General features: G+C 36.0%; 1 protein-coding gene across 1 annotated transcript in view; it reads left to right on the top strand.

Moving 5' to 3' along the window:
• The window catches only part of ADCY8 (adenylate cyclase 8), a 122393-nt gene that overhangs the window by 39051 nt on the left and 68467 nt on the right, over positions 1-14875 (top strand). Inside the window, 2 exon segments of the mRNA XM_032182458.1 lie at positions 7585-7715; positions 9865-9976. Of these exon segments, the coding sequence (XP_032038349.1) occupies positions 7585-7715; positions 9865-9976 (243 nt within the window).

Genomic DNA, 14875 nt, shown 5'->3' with positions numbered 1-14875 from the left:
ACTGTTGAGAAAAGTATATTTTGTTGAAGTGGTCTAGTAATTTCTGAAATGGCAAATAAAGTAACAAAATGAAAAAAAGAAAAAAAAAAAAAGAAAAAAAAAAAAGAAAAAAAATCTAAATAAATGGAAAGTACAAGTAGTGCAGAAGAATTACATGATGATCCAACAGCACCAAAGTCATAGCAGTCTTAGAAGAGTGAAAGTGTACCAGGGCATAGAACTACAGACATTAAAGTCAGATGGGGCCAACCTGATCTTTTAGAACAAAATTGACTTGTAGCAGCCATTTTACTCTCCCCTTTTATTCATGTAAAACATAGAATAGCTTAAAATGATTCCATTATGGAATCCATCTACAGAATACGCTTCAGTCTTTCTTCTGTTCTTAAGGTACTGCTTAGCCCTTCCTGTCCAGACTAACTGGAATTTATGGAAAACAAAATGTTAGAATACAGTACTATACTTTTTGTTGAGTAATTTGTCATATTTCCATATAAATGTTTTTCTTCTGGATATTTTACCTCTATAGAATCACCTAACACAGAAGGGAAAAAAAAAATGTACTGAATATGTGTTTGGATTACTGCAGCACTGGACAGCATCACTTATAAGCATAGTTTCACGTCAACAAGACAGCATAGTAACACATGTTGGTTTGTAACGTCTGCTTTTCACTGTATGTCTTTGTTGCATGATTGGCTTTCCTCTTGTAATATAAGCCTAACGTGTTCTTCATCTACGAAAATCATGTTAGGATCTAGATGATCTGAGCTTATTAAACACTGCAGTATATACATACGGAATTCATCACCTGTATTTTCTATTGCTTAAGTTAAAAGACAGCTCAGATGACAAGGCAGTGTCAGGAGATCATTTTGTGATATAGCCAAGCAGATCTAACAGGTGGCTGCTGATGTCAAGGAATGAAATCTTGCTCCCTTCAGCTCTTGGTTCCAGATGTGCTCTCCTCCATTCCCATGCAGCATAGTGTTGTGTGTTTGACCTTATGGTGAGCTGACCATTGTGCCAGTGCCACACAGAGTAAACATTGGCTGCACTTAGGTTAAATATTAATCATGTTACTTTTAAAAATATTTTAACATTTTTTTCCTGAGTATTTTATGGAGGAATACTGTTTTTCAGACGGCAGCTGAACAGGTACCATTCTCAAAAAATCTCTCAACAGGAAGTTTTTCCACCACCTCCCAGCATGATACAAGATAAGCTAAGTTTTTAAGAGTCCAAAATGATATTGGAAAGACATGAAAATACAAACTGGAAGCCCTATAACCAGAATTCTATGGCTCAGATTGCATAGGGCAAGCAGGCATTAAGTTTGCCATATTCTTACATGATTTAACTGGTTGGTGAGAAAGGAGCCTACTTTGACACCTGACAAAATCCTCTGCCAGGATTTTGTAACATGGCTTCAGGTACTTTTATCTTCCAACCATTCCTCACCCAAGAAAAAAAAAAAAAAAAAAAAAAAAAAAAAAAAAGAGAGAAACAGCAGTATCTTGCAATCCTTCCCTCTAGCATGTGCTACATTATACTGTCTCATGCTGTTCTGGGCAATGTTATAGAGGAAACAAATGGATAAAATATTGTTCTTAAAAGAAGGTTGTGGAAAAAGTTTCTTCCTTCTCATGTCACCACAAACTTTATAATACTTCTCAGTTGACAACTAATTAGGCACCATTATAAAAAGTCATGACTCATGAACACTGGGTTATCAGTTTGGATGATATCCTATATTGTATTGTTACATAAAACAATAAATGAAAACAACAACAAAAAACAAGTCTCCAAAACCTCCTCTGTGATCTGGCCTTGTTTCTCTCTGAGAACAGCAGATGACTGAATGGAATATGCAGCCAAGGATGGGATAAGTGGGAATGATAACTGCCTGAGTTCCAATAAAATAAAGTTGAGATAGCTCGTATCACATATTACAGCAGTAAGTAGCAAAAGCTAAAAGGCAACCTCATAACCCCATGAGTCTGAACATATTAGTTATTGCAGTTCCTTACATATTTTTTAATTACTTGCTCTTGTCTTGATAACACACAAGAAAGAAAGGCTGCAAATAGACTGTCCATTGTATGCTAAGAAGGAAGGAATTTTTCTTTAGAGCTGTTCATCATAATGAAAGGTGTTAATTCACATTTTCTAGAGCGGCATCTCCAGTAATTACGTTTATTCTGAACAGTGTCACTTTTTCAGTAGAAAACAATACCATTTTATCTTCTTTCCTTAAAAGCTTAAAATCTTATGTGTTCCAGAATGGCTAAAATTGCTCTGAACAGGACTTTTCTTATTCTGTTTAGTTCAGCAATTAAGACTATAGTGCGTTCGTGGTATTAATTGCAAATATTGTTAAGGCCAACCTTGACGGTTCTGGCAAAATGGTTCCCAAAAATCAAGATGAAAAATGTGGAATGGTTTCTTTAGAATCTCTGCCATTTTTAACATTTTTTAGGTATGTCTATTCCATTTTTACAGAACATCATTGGGAATAACCAAAAGCAAGTCATTCCCAAATCAAAATACTTCCACCCACAAATATCTATGGGTTCACTCATCTGAAAGTAGGTGTAGAGGAGGAAGAACGAAACTTGAACAATCCTTCTAGTAGTGCTTCTCATCCCTGAGTGAAGCCAACACTGATAAAGATTTTGAGAAACAATGGAAATTCCAGGATAGTATACACAAAATTTCAGCCTTTGCCCTTTACCACCTAAGGGGAGCTAGTACTGGGAGCTTGTGCAGACAGCAGACCCTGCTGGGGTGGTGGTGTTCCATATTCTGCAGAAAAACCTTGGGGAGTTTGGTCTTGCTATTGGCAACACCCTGCAGGCACCAGATTGCTTGTTGATGTTTTGTGCCTGTTGGTATTTTGTTCCCTTTGATCAGTTCCAGTAGAAAGGTCTCCAGTTCCGTTTTTATTCACAAGACCTCTTGTGCTGGTTAATTGACTGCCCTCAAAAATGGTTCTTACAGTGGTTATTTACTCATCAGGGACTTGTCCCACTTTGCTGTGAATGTGCCCAGCTGCACTTCTGTGGTTGAAAGCACGGTTGATACCCCCTGATGAGGGACACAGGTATCACTGTGCACAGACCACAGGGAAGCCATTCAATAACAAATGACTATTACAGTTGCATGAACCAAGAAGAGAGCATTAGAGGGTATGTGACTGTTACAATCTTGGGACTTTAAATTGACATGTGTGACTCATGAAGTTATCTTCCTTTATCACTAAGGTTTTTACTTTGCTTTTCCTAAATTTTCCTGAAGGAGTGGATAGAGTAAGTGTCAGCTCCAGATTTGGGCACCTCCTAAACTAACTGACTACATGAGCTTTACATCCCTGAGCTCCCACTACAGTCACCTGAGATCTAGTCAACACAGACAATGGAGCCCAGAGACACCTATAGAGCCCAGGATACAAGGGCACATTGCCAGCTCATGTTGAGCTTCTAATCAACCAACATCCCTGAGTCCTTCTCCTCAGAGCTGCTCTCAATCTATTCTCTGCCCAGCCTGTATTTGTGTTTGGATTGCCCCAACCCAGATGCAGGACCTTGCACTTGCCCTTGTTGAACCTTATGAGGTTCACACAGGCCCATCTCTCAAGCTTGTCAAGGTCCATCTGGATGGAATCCCTTCCTTCCATTGCATCAACTGCCCCACACTGCTTGGTGTCATCAGAAAACTTGCTGAGGGTGCACTCAATCCCACTGTCCAAATCACCAACAAAAATGTTAAACAGCACCAGTCCCAATATTGGCTCCTGAGGAACACTACTTGTTACTGATCTCCACCTGGACATTGAGCCATTGACTGTAACACTTTGAGCATGACCATTCAGACAATTCCTCACCCACGGAGTGGTCCATACATCAGATCCATGTCTCTCCAGTTTAGAGGTAAGGAGATCACATGGGAAAGTGTCAAATATTTTGCACAAATCCCAGTAGATGATGTCAGTTGCTCTTCCTTTGTCCACTAATGTTGTAACCCCATCATAGAAAGCCACTGAGTTTATCAGTCATGATTTGCCCATACTGAAGCCACATTGGCTCACACGAATCACCTCCGTATTTTCCGTGTGCCTTAGAACAGTTTCCAGGAGGATCTGCTCGATGATTGTATCAGGCACAGAGGTGAGACTGACTTGCCTGTAATTCTCTGGGTCTTCCTTTTTTTTTTTTTTTTTAATAGTAGTTATGTTTCCCTTCTCCCAGTCAGTGCAAACTTCACCAGACTGCCACGACTTCTCAAATGTGATAGTGACTTTTCAACTTCATCCACCAGTTCCCTCAGTACCCACAGATGTATCTCATCAGGTCCCATGGGCTTGTGCACCTTAAGGTTCCTTAGCTGGTCTCAAACCTGATCTTTTCCTACAGTGGGCAGTGCTTCATTCTTCCAGTCCCTGCTTTTGCCTTGTGAGATTTAGGCTAGAATATTTCAATACTGGATACTTGCTTGACTTGTGGCTGGACTGTCTCATAACTGTCACACACATGAATGCAGAAATCCTTATGTGTTATTTTCTTTTAGTATTTTTCCACAGCATGACAGAGGTAACACAGAATAGTGACAATGAGGTGTATGTATGCTTCAAATAAGCATCCTGACAAGAGCTCTTCACGTGATGCAGTATTAATAAAGGAGGACTGAAGAGGAGGCATACTAATTAACCTCCGTTTTTATGGGTCATTGCCAGATCTTATGTGCAGCCAAAAACATTTAACTTACCATAATGAGTTGCACGAAGTTTAGGGTATCAAATGTGCTGGTCACATCTATCTTGGCTTAGTGAACACATGTCAAGTGAACTCTCCTTTATTTTAAATAAATGTTGTCAAGCCATTGCCTGATACCCTCTTAAGTGTATACAAACAAGCAGTATAAGTTTTCCTGATGTGAAAAGGAGCATGCTCCTTATTTTTAGCCCCACAGCTGTTAAAAAGTGGCCTTTTTAAAATGTTTTGTTAGCATACATTTCATAAGCATTTCAATACTAAATAGGATTTCTATCTACTTCTTACAAAGGTAGATTTATTTATTTATTTATTTATTTATTTTTACAGTGAAAAGAGTTTATATTATTATGAATGTATCTTCAGAAGAACTCATTGAACACTTTAATCATATGGCTCTCTGAAAGACTGATATGATTTATTCAAAGGGTGGATTTATTATATGGCCATATTGAGCAAAGTACTATAAAAGTGAAGGAATAAAAGAATAGCCTAAATACCTTCCGTTATAGGAGGCTGAAGGACATGAAATATCAAAAATATTTCTGGTTCTTGAAAGGTAATCAGTTGTTGTTCCCAAACACACTATCTTAAGAGACGATGAGATATTTGCTTGGGAGTGGAACTACCTCAGGGCCAGACATTTCTGTGGAAACCTAGGCTTGCAGGAGTGGAAAGGACCTCCTGAGGGACTGGTATACTTCTTGTTGTCACAAGAAACTCATGCTGTTTTTACACATCAGAAGTGGAGGGGAAGATAGCGAAATTCACAGGTGTGAAAGGCAGAAAAAAATCAAAACAATGTAGCTGTGCTAAAATTAGTACTACCTATATGGGGCATGGGGTAATTGAGGCAATTGTCCAACCTGGGCTTTTTACCAGAATAAAAGGTGTTTGTCAGAATAAAGGGTAAGCTCACTGCATGGTTGCTCACTGCCTGCTCTGTATTAGTTATCCCTGCCTCTCATCATTTTTTTTTCCCCCTTCCTAGAGGTAACCCTGGTTTAGTGAAGTTTTGCAGAACAGGTGGATTAAAGAATAGCAGAGTCCCTGTTCTTTCATTTTGTGCACTAGCATGCTATGCAGACAGGAGCCCAGGAGAAATCTGCTGTCTCTAAGGGGAACATTATGCACCTCTGCTCCAAGTGAAGCTATTAGCAGTGTGTGCTTTGCCTTCTTGAGTAAATGTACAGTTCACCTCAGCTGGTGTTACCATCTAGACAAATGAATGTGTTTATCCACAGTGTGTTATCATTGTAGCTGAGGATTATTTACTAACTACTAAAACTACTCAGAGTGGGAATTATTCATGCTTTTCACTGCAAAATATAAAAGTCAGTATAACTGTCTTGCCTCCTAAAAACGCTGGGGAGGGGTTCCTTCATTTATTTTATTTTATTTTATTTTATTTTATTTTATTTTATTTTATTTTATTTTATTTTATTTTATTTTATTTTATTTTATTTTATTTTATTGTATTTTATTGTATTTTATTGTATTTTATTGTATTTTATTGTATTTTATTGTATTTTAATTTCAAATGTTTCATCTACTGCTACATTTTATTTATGGCATCTAATCCTGTTGACATCAAAAAGAGAATTTTCATGAATGTTTTTGCCTTTTACCCACATTCCACCTTTGAAATGAGATCTAGATGTTTAAACCACTCGAGTGTTTTTTGAAAACTTTGGGTTTTTATTTGTGATATTTGAGATTCTCCAGTAAAGGTTTCCAACTCTTGGAACAGAGTTTTAGCTATTTGTTACAATTTGAAAAAGGAAACGTGAAAGAGCTCTACTCTCCAGTATAAACTTATGCTTGCACTGGGCCCTCCATGTCCTTTTGCCTTTTCCTTGTGGTCTTATATATTTTTCATACAGATCATGATATCACACAGCAGTTCACTCATGTCTTCACCTTTCAATGTATAGTATCATGTATTTTAGTTAGCAAGAGTATATACACTCCATAACTTGCAAACGCTTTCTTCCATTTCTCTTTAAATTGAATAAAGATTGCTGTGGTGAAATGTATGGGCATGGATGGATAAAACAAATTCTGCTAGTGACACTGGATGCTTCTGTAGGTACTCCAGTCACTAAATGCACTGAATGCTACATAGTTGAAGGCAATTGTTGTGGCTGTGTAGTACTCTTTAAGGATTGTAACCTGATTAACATAAAAACTAGTTTATTGCTAAATCTGTCCATAAAACATTTCTTATGTGTGCATTAGTTTATATTATCCCCGTTTTTAAGCTCTGACAAAAGAATTAAGCTTTGTTTAAATGCTGTCCTTTTCATTACGTGAATGGTAGTAAGATTCCTCTAGATACGTCTTGTTTCAGCTTCATGTCTATCTTTATTAATAATTATACAGTTTATAAATGCAAAACACACAGTCTGGAATTTCTGATAAATAAGCAACAATGAGAATCTGATCCTGCTTGCTTTGGAGGACATTCAAATTCCTTTGGCCTATATCTGTTAATCAAGCTACCACTGCTAAAATAGAGTGCTTGATATGTCTGTAACTATCTGAGAAGCTTGTAATGGACATAAGAACTAGAATGGATACTTAAATAGTCAACAGGTAAGCTTGAAACATTCAAGGGAAGAATTTGTAGGAAAGGTTCTTGGTCTAGACTCAGGTTATTAATGTGAACTATCACAAATTTTTAGAAGGGAGAATCACATCAGAAATTGCAAGTTACCCAGCTGTTCTAATAACACAGAGCTCAAACAATTCATGTGAAGTACTAATTCAGTTAGATACTAATGGGCCTAACATCTGGGTTTCCTCTTTGTTTTAGGAACGTCTGGTGCTTTCTGTCTTACCACGATTTGTAGTTCTGGAAATGATAAATGATATGACCAATGTAGAAGATGAACATTTGCAACACCAGTTTCATAAGATCTACATTCATCGCTATGAGAACGTCAGGTGAGTGGTAGAGCCTCTCTAATATTTGTCTTAGCTGCTGCTAAATACCTCTTGTTTGAGAGTTCTTCTTACATTGTTTTATCCATTAATAAATTAGAAAATTAATGGACTTCTACATAATAACTGAACAGATATGCACTTAGGTGCCTTCTCCTACTCATCAGGATAGCTGGATGTTTTTGCCATAGTGAGACGTCTTTGAACTGAACCTTTATAGCTGAACCATTTGTGTATTTTATTTTACTTTTTCACCTTAGTTGTGTGCTCAGGGTTACAACGAATTTGAAGCTGTGCCTGCACATAGGCACAGACTCTGTCACAACCTTCCTATTGACCGTATGGAATGAGAAATTAGAAAACTGTAAGACCCTCTCAAATATGCAGACATGTCATGTGTCTACTCTGATTAGTAAATATTTTCATTCAGTCCTTCTTATTATCACTTCCCTAATTCCATTATCCCCCCTGTTAAATTTTGCCTATCCCAAACTTAGGTTTAGGGGTGATAGTAATCACAGAGCTGCTACTCACTTAATATGTACTTACTGTACATAAGATGATCCACTTCCATTCTATAATTTTACAGAATCTTTGAATTAAATGCGATCTCTCACAAACAGTATATTTAGGTAAGTCCATAATATTTGCCATAAATTTGTCCCAAAACACATAGGCAAGTGATTGAACTGCCATCACTGAAGGAAGTGGAAAATATGCATCTTTTGATATGGGATGTGATTGGCTAGAAAAAACATATACTTTGCCTTTTGATGAAATACAAATATAACTATTGAACAGTTCAATAAATGCAGTGTTGAACTTCTACAGAAGAGTAAATAGATTATCTGCTTCTTCTGTGGTTTTGCAGTACCTCATACATACTCTTTCATTAAATCTAGTGGAAGGTCTCAAGGACCCTTACAAAAGGTTTGCTTTGCACTAAATTAACATAAATTTCATTACCTTTTTTCATTCTCAGTAAGTGTTGCTGTAGAGCAATCAAAACAGAGAGAAGATGGTCCTTCTATTTGAACGGAAAAGAGTTTTAGTTAAGGATAAAAAGTCTAAACATAATTTAGAGCACAAATGCTGGTGTGTTCCTATGCATGCTGCCACAGAAAAGATCTTTTCAAAGTTGTTTTTCAGTATTTTTCCCTAAATGTTGAGCACAAAATATTACATGAACCAATGGGTAATGAACTCTTAAATTTAGTGTCCCATTAGGTTACTTTTGCTCTTTTGATAACGAAAAATGGAGAAATTGGTCACTTGAAAGTTGTATTTTCATAACTATCTAGGCTATTATTAATACTCATTCCTCTTTGTGTAGTTTGGTAATTTTCCTTTCCTTTCCTTTCCTTTCCTTTCCTTTCCTTTCCTTTCCTTTCCTTTCCTTTCCTTTCCTTTCCTTTCCTTTCCTTTCCTTTCCTTTCCTTTCCTTTCCTTTCCTTTCCTTTCCTTTCCTTTCCTTTCCTTTCCTTTCCTTTCCTTTCCTTTCCTTTCCTTTCCTTTTTTTTTTTTTTTTTCCCACAAGTAAAAATCCCACCCAGACTGCGAGCCTTTTACTTTATCCTCATCCGATTGAGTCTTGTATGGTACATAGCTATGCAAAGCCTGAAGATCACTATGAAAAAATAAAATCTTTGAAATCAAAGACTCTGTAAAAACCCACATATATAAACATATACATGTATAAACCCTCTCACAAAGAAACTATTAACAGACAGCTGGGTGACAAGTCTCTGTGTTTATATAGCCTTCTATACTATGGGTTCACTATGCCACAGTCTTCTCACTGTTAAATGGGGACAACAGTGCTTATTAAGTCTTAACTGCCTTTCTGAATGATCTGAAACTCCAAAATTTTCATAAACCTTTTTCATTCTTGGTGGTATTTCTTTACTCCTTTTAATATTTTTATTTGATACTCCTGAATCTCCAAAAGTGTAGCGCAAAAGTAGAATGACTTTAAAATATTTCCTTAGTTGTAATTCACTTCTCAGTAATTATCTTCTCAGAACACACCTCTAATAGATGTTGAATAAACACAGAGCACGCAGAACACATACAATACACCAGATTGTAATTTATCACATGGAGTTACCAAAGTAAATAAACTGCATTATTAATATCTCTTCTCCCTTTTTAGCATCCTTTTTGCAGACGTTAAAGGATTCACCAACCTCTCCACAACCTTGTCGGCCCAGGAATTGGTTCGAATGCTGAATGAACTCTTTGCCAGATTTGATCGACTAGCACATGTGAGTTTGTGAGTTAAAAACAGCTTATTTCCAAAGGGGCATGGAGTCAACTTTGTATTTGGGAGCTTTGGGGAAAATACTATAACCACCACTCATATTTTTCCCACTGGGAGTTTATACAGCTACTGAGGTTGGAAGACACTGACAAATTTTAAAAATGACAACAAGTGAAAGCTCAGATAGTTATCAGAGCTTTGGGCTTTTGTAATTCTGGAGGTTATCTAACACAGTTTCTACAGAACTTTTGTAGTTCTGGTCCTTTCTAGATTATTTTATTATTATTATTATTATTATTTTTAAGACCTTGCCTTTATTTTGACTTTCCTTCTAAAAACAAAAGAAGGCTAGAAGACCAATTCATTTAAATGATGCATAATCGGCCATCACAGTCATTGAAAAGGTTAGTTGCTAGCAGATTTTACAGTCTTTTGGTTGAATTCTATCTTACTCCACAATTAGATTAATTAAACAGAGTAATGGAGTTAGACAAATCAGTTGGTACTTAATTTGTACTACATAATAGAAAAAAGCTAAGTGCAAAGCACAGAAATACAAGCACACTATAACACATGCTCAACTTTGCTAGGACTGTATTTTCTTTTCTTTCTGTTAAAGTTTATTTGGTCAAAGACTGGTTTTGTTGCCACTATCTTTAAGTGTAAACATGTGAGTTGGCTAACTAATCTGCTACAGTAGCCAGTGAAGGTCTAGTCCTTGCACTTTCTCTCCTGATCTGTGAATTTGATTTTCTCTCCTACATGTCTCTGAGTAGACTAATTTAGTTGTTTAGAGCAATTCTTTAAGAGGCACAAGACACAGGGAAGAATCACTGTAATCCACTGAATGGATTTGACAACAGAGGTTAAAGTGATCTACCATTACTAATTAGATTTACTAAAAATAATAATAATAATAAATAAAAACTAAAAAAAAAAAAAAAGGCTTTTGGTTATGTTCCTTGGCTGTGGTCTCTAAGACCTGGATGTCATAGTACCTGTCTGGTGTCCTGAAAATAGAGATTGCTAACAACTCCACAGAGGAACAGAAAATCTGACACAGCTCTGCATGGCTTTTGGTCTTTATGTCCTAAATGTGGAGCACTGCACTGTATAGAAAATCAGGATGCCTTACTCAGGGTTCTGGACACTCATGAATGGGCTACCTGCCTAAAATATAGGTGCCTAAATCAGTGCCTAAATGACCTTGGAAATTTTTGGAAGTGGACACGGACTGATCTGTAACATGAATTTTAAGTACGTGTGATATACATGAACCTAACATTTGCTCTGTTGGTGTTACATGAATCTTTCAAACCTGTCAGAGGTGCTCCTCTCAGAAAAAAAAAAAAAAAAAAAAAATCCCCATTTTTTCATCTGATGGTCCCAGAAGATAGACAAATTCTCATGTGTCTTGGAAATCTATTCCATTGCCTTAACACTCTCACTGCTAATTCGGTATGCCTTGCTTCTCATTTGATTTTTCCAGATCTGAATTACATCCATTGATATGGCCTACTTTTCCTAGACAAAAGAGCCATCTTGTAGCCTCTGATTTTCTCCAGGAATACATCTGTGTCCTTTGATCAAGTCACATTTCAGGTTTCTTTTTGATAAAAGAAACAGACCAAGCTCATTGTGAGTCTTTTTTCCTCTGTAAAATTTATTCCTTCAAATGATTCTTGTAGCTATTTTTCTGGGTTGCCATTATTATTATTTATTTTTTTTTCAGAATCTCTTTTAAGACATAGGTACCAGCACTGAAAGCCATTTTCCTGGACTAACTTCCACACAGATCATCACCTTTCCTCCTATTCTCTCTTTCCTTGATCACTGTCCAAAGATCACATTTTTTAAGGTCTTGCCATCTTGTTATAACACATATGCCTGCATGGTGCTTGATTGTTTCACCAGTCTTATTTCTCCTGCAAATATTATTAGCAATGGTTTCATACTTCTCTGTAAATCTTTGTCAGCCCTTTTGGAAAGAGATCTTTTCAAAAACTCACTTGAAGGATCTTCCCCTAATGAGGATTATACATTAGCACTTAGATTTCAGATCTTTCACTTAAATAGTTCTTAATCAGCTTAATTAGGGACATCATAACTCTTAATAGCCACTGTTACTGAAACTCTTGTTTTGCTTAGAATTACCATCAAAGCAAAATGGTCAATTGCAGAAAGCTTGAGGCAGTTTCTTTGGATTTTAAGGAAAATCCTTATAAATCTTTATTACTTCCAAATAAAAATCATATTCTATAATCTCATATAAAGGATTGTTTGACCTGCTATATATTCTTATATAAATCATATATTATTAAAAAAATACACTATTTCACAGCTTACTGAACAATGTGATTTAGCTTAGTTTCTTGTTTCTCTTATTCAGTCTTTGTTTTTCTTCTGCAATGCAGAAGCAATGAGCTCTGATTTTTTATTTTATTTTTTTTTAAATCTTCAGCTGGTTGCATCAAGTAGTATGACATATACTTATGAATATAATTAGTAACAAAAAATTCCATAATATCTGTATCATTACCACAGAACACTTTCAATCAAAATTAGAACTCAGTTCAATATTTCTTAGAAGAAATGTAATGTTGTGTTATATATAGCTACTTCCCCCTTCTAATTGCTCTATGATATTTGTGAAAGATTTATAGTTATTAAAGATGTAAGTGGCAGTTGAAAAAGAAGAAAAACATGTTGGCATAAAACAGAGAGGAAGAAAAGGTTTCTCTGTATATCCATCTACTGTGAGGTCTAAACAGAAACTTAATTAATATTAATGTTTTCCTTAGGCAAAAATTCTGATGAGAGAATGGAAATAAGTTGACATTCAGCAAGATACTTTAAGCCTGAAAAAGATCCAGCTTTTATGAAATAATACTTATTTCTGACATTTGTTTTTCCTCTGTCTTCTATGCAGTGCTAGATGTCAGCAAATACTATGATTTAAATAGTTTGTCATATTTATTAATGTATCTACACAATGAGTAGATTCGGTTTCAGATATGGCAGAAGAAAGAGTAAAACCCTAAAGAGAGGAGGACACATTTGTAAGTTTTGTCACAATAGCAGCTGAGATGTACTCCAAAATCATTGATGACACAAAACGTTTTAATTTAGACACATGCATATGCTGCTAGATAAACACACAGTCATATTTGAAATTGGAGTCATCCTTAAAATGAAGCATTGATGCTGAAACAGAATTCCTTACACAAAAGTCTAAAATTTAATATTTCATATAAGAATTTACTGGTTAATCTGTAAGACACTTAATTTCTTCGCAATCTCATCAGCTTTCATTTGATAAACCAGAATATCCATGCCTCTTACTTAGAAGAACTGTAGATGCTAAGTGGAAGATTCACATTTTAATGAGCTTTTTTTCACTTTAAGTCAGTAGCCTAGTGTTAGTGGGAGACTTATGTAATGTGAATCACAAGTTACTTACACATGTTTAAGAACTGATTGCTTTTTTTTAAAGAGAGGTGGTCTTTTTCTGTAACATTGGTTGAATTCTGTCTTGGGAGATTTCAGACAACCTGCTAAAAAGTTCACCACAAGGGAATTATTGGTATTGCTTGTGATTAGAATTTCCAGGGCTGGAAGTCTTTAAAAGACGTTTAGATGTAGAGCTTAGGGATATGGTTTAGTGGGGACTGTTAGCGTTAGGTCACAGGTTGGACTCGATGATCTTGAGGTCTCTTCCAACCTAGAAATTCTGTGATTCTGTGATTCTAACTAGTGAGATCTTCAGCCAAGAATGCATCGCATAACCCCTGTACATGACCTCACAACAAAGAGGGAAGAGTGGAGGGCATTAAAGGCTCCTTTGTCTCCTCAATAAAGACACTCTTGTTGCAGTGTTTTACATTTCCTTGACACATTTTACTGCTGAGGTGGCAGTGCTTTGTTCTTTTGTGAAATGATCTTCAAGCATGTAACTCTCAGAACTCCCTAGAGTTCCTAAACAAAACTGTCTGTTTAAAGGTATGGATCAGTAAATAAAGGTGTGAATATCCATTCTTATATGTTTTGGGTACTGTATTAAGAAGCACAGTTAACTGGATTGTGAGCATACATATTTTATATTTAATTTGTTATAAGGACATTATACAAATTTATAGTAACAGTGAGAAGTGAATATTCTTTTTGCAGTGCTTAAGGTTTTTTCCCTCCTCACCAATGTCAATAATTAATTGTCTAATACTAGTGAATAAACAACAGTACTAAACAATCTTCTTACTAAAGTTATAGTGTTTCAGATGCTAAAAAGTCCGGTGAATCATCAAAGGATCTAGGTAGCCAAATAAAGCAGTAGTCCATAAGATAGTTTTAGAAATGCTTGTCACCATAATTAATCTACAGGTATTTTATGAAAAAGTCAGATGAAAATGACTGATTAAAGTAATAAATCACCGTGGAAGTATTTGAAAGTTTAGGAATAGAATCACTTAAGTCCAAACAAAAACAAAACAAAACAAAACAAAACAAAACAAAACAAACAAACAAACAAAACAAAACAAAACAACAAAAAAAAAAACATAAACCTTGTTGACTGAATTGAGATTTGGATAAAATTCTGGATTTACAAGTGTACTATTAAGAAATGTCCACCTTGCGCTTTATACATCTGCAGTCTTAGAAATTCCTAAGAGGCACAGGTTATGCACAGTTCCATGTGGAACTGCACAGAATCCCAGAATGGTTGACTTCGGAAGAAACCTCTGGACCTCATCTGGTTCAATCCACCTGCTTAAGGAAGGACACCCAGGACCATGTCCAGGCAGCTTTTGAAGATCTCCAAGGACAAACACACCACAACCTCTCTGGGCATCCTGTTCAAGTGCTCAGTCATTCACATAGTAGAGAAGTGCTTCCTGATGTTCAAATG

Source organism: Aythya fuligula, chromosome 2 (genome assembly GCF_009819795.1).
Source record: "Aythya fuligula isolate bAytFul2 chromosome 2, bAytFul2.pri, whole genome shotgun sequence".
NCBI classification, from domain to species: Eukaryota; Metazoa; Chordata; class Aves; order Anseriformes; family Anatidae; genus Aythya; species Aythya fuligula.
Note: the sequence above shows the minus strand (reverse complement) of the source record. Positions and strands in the feature narration are given on the sequence as shown.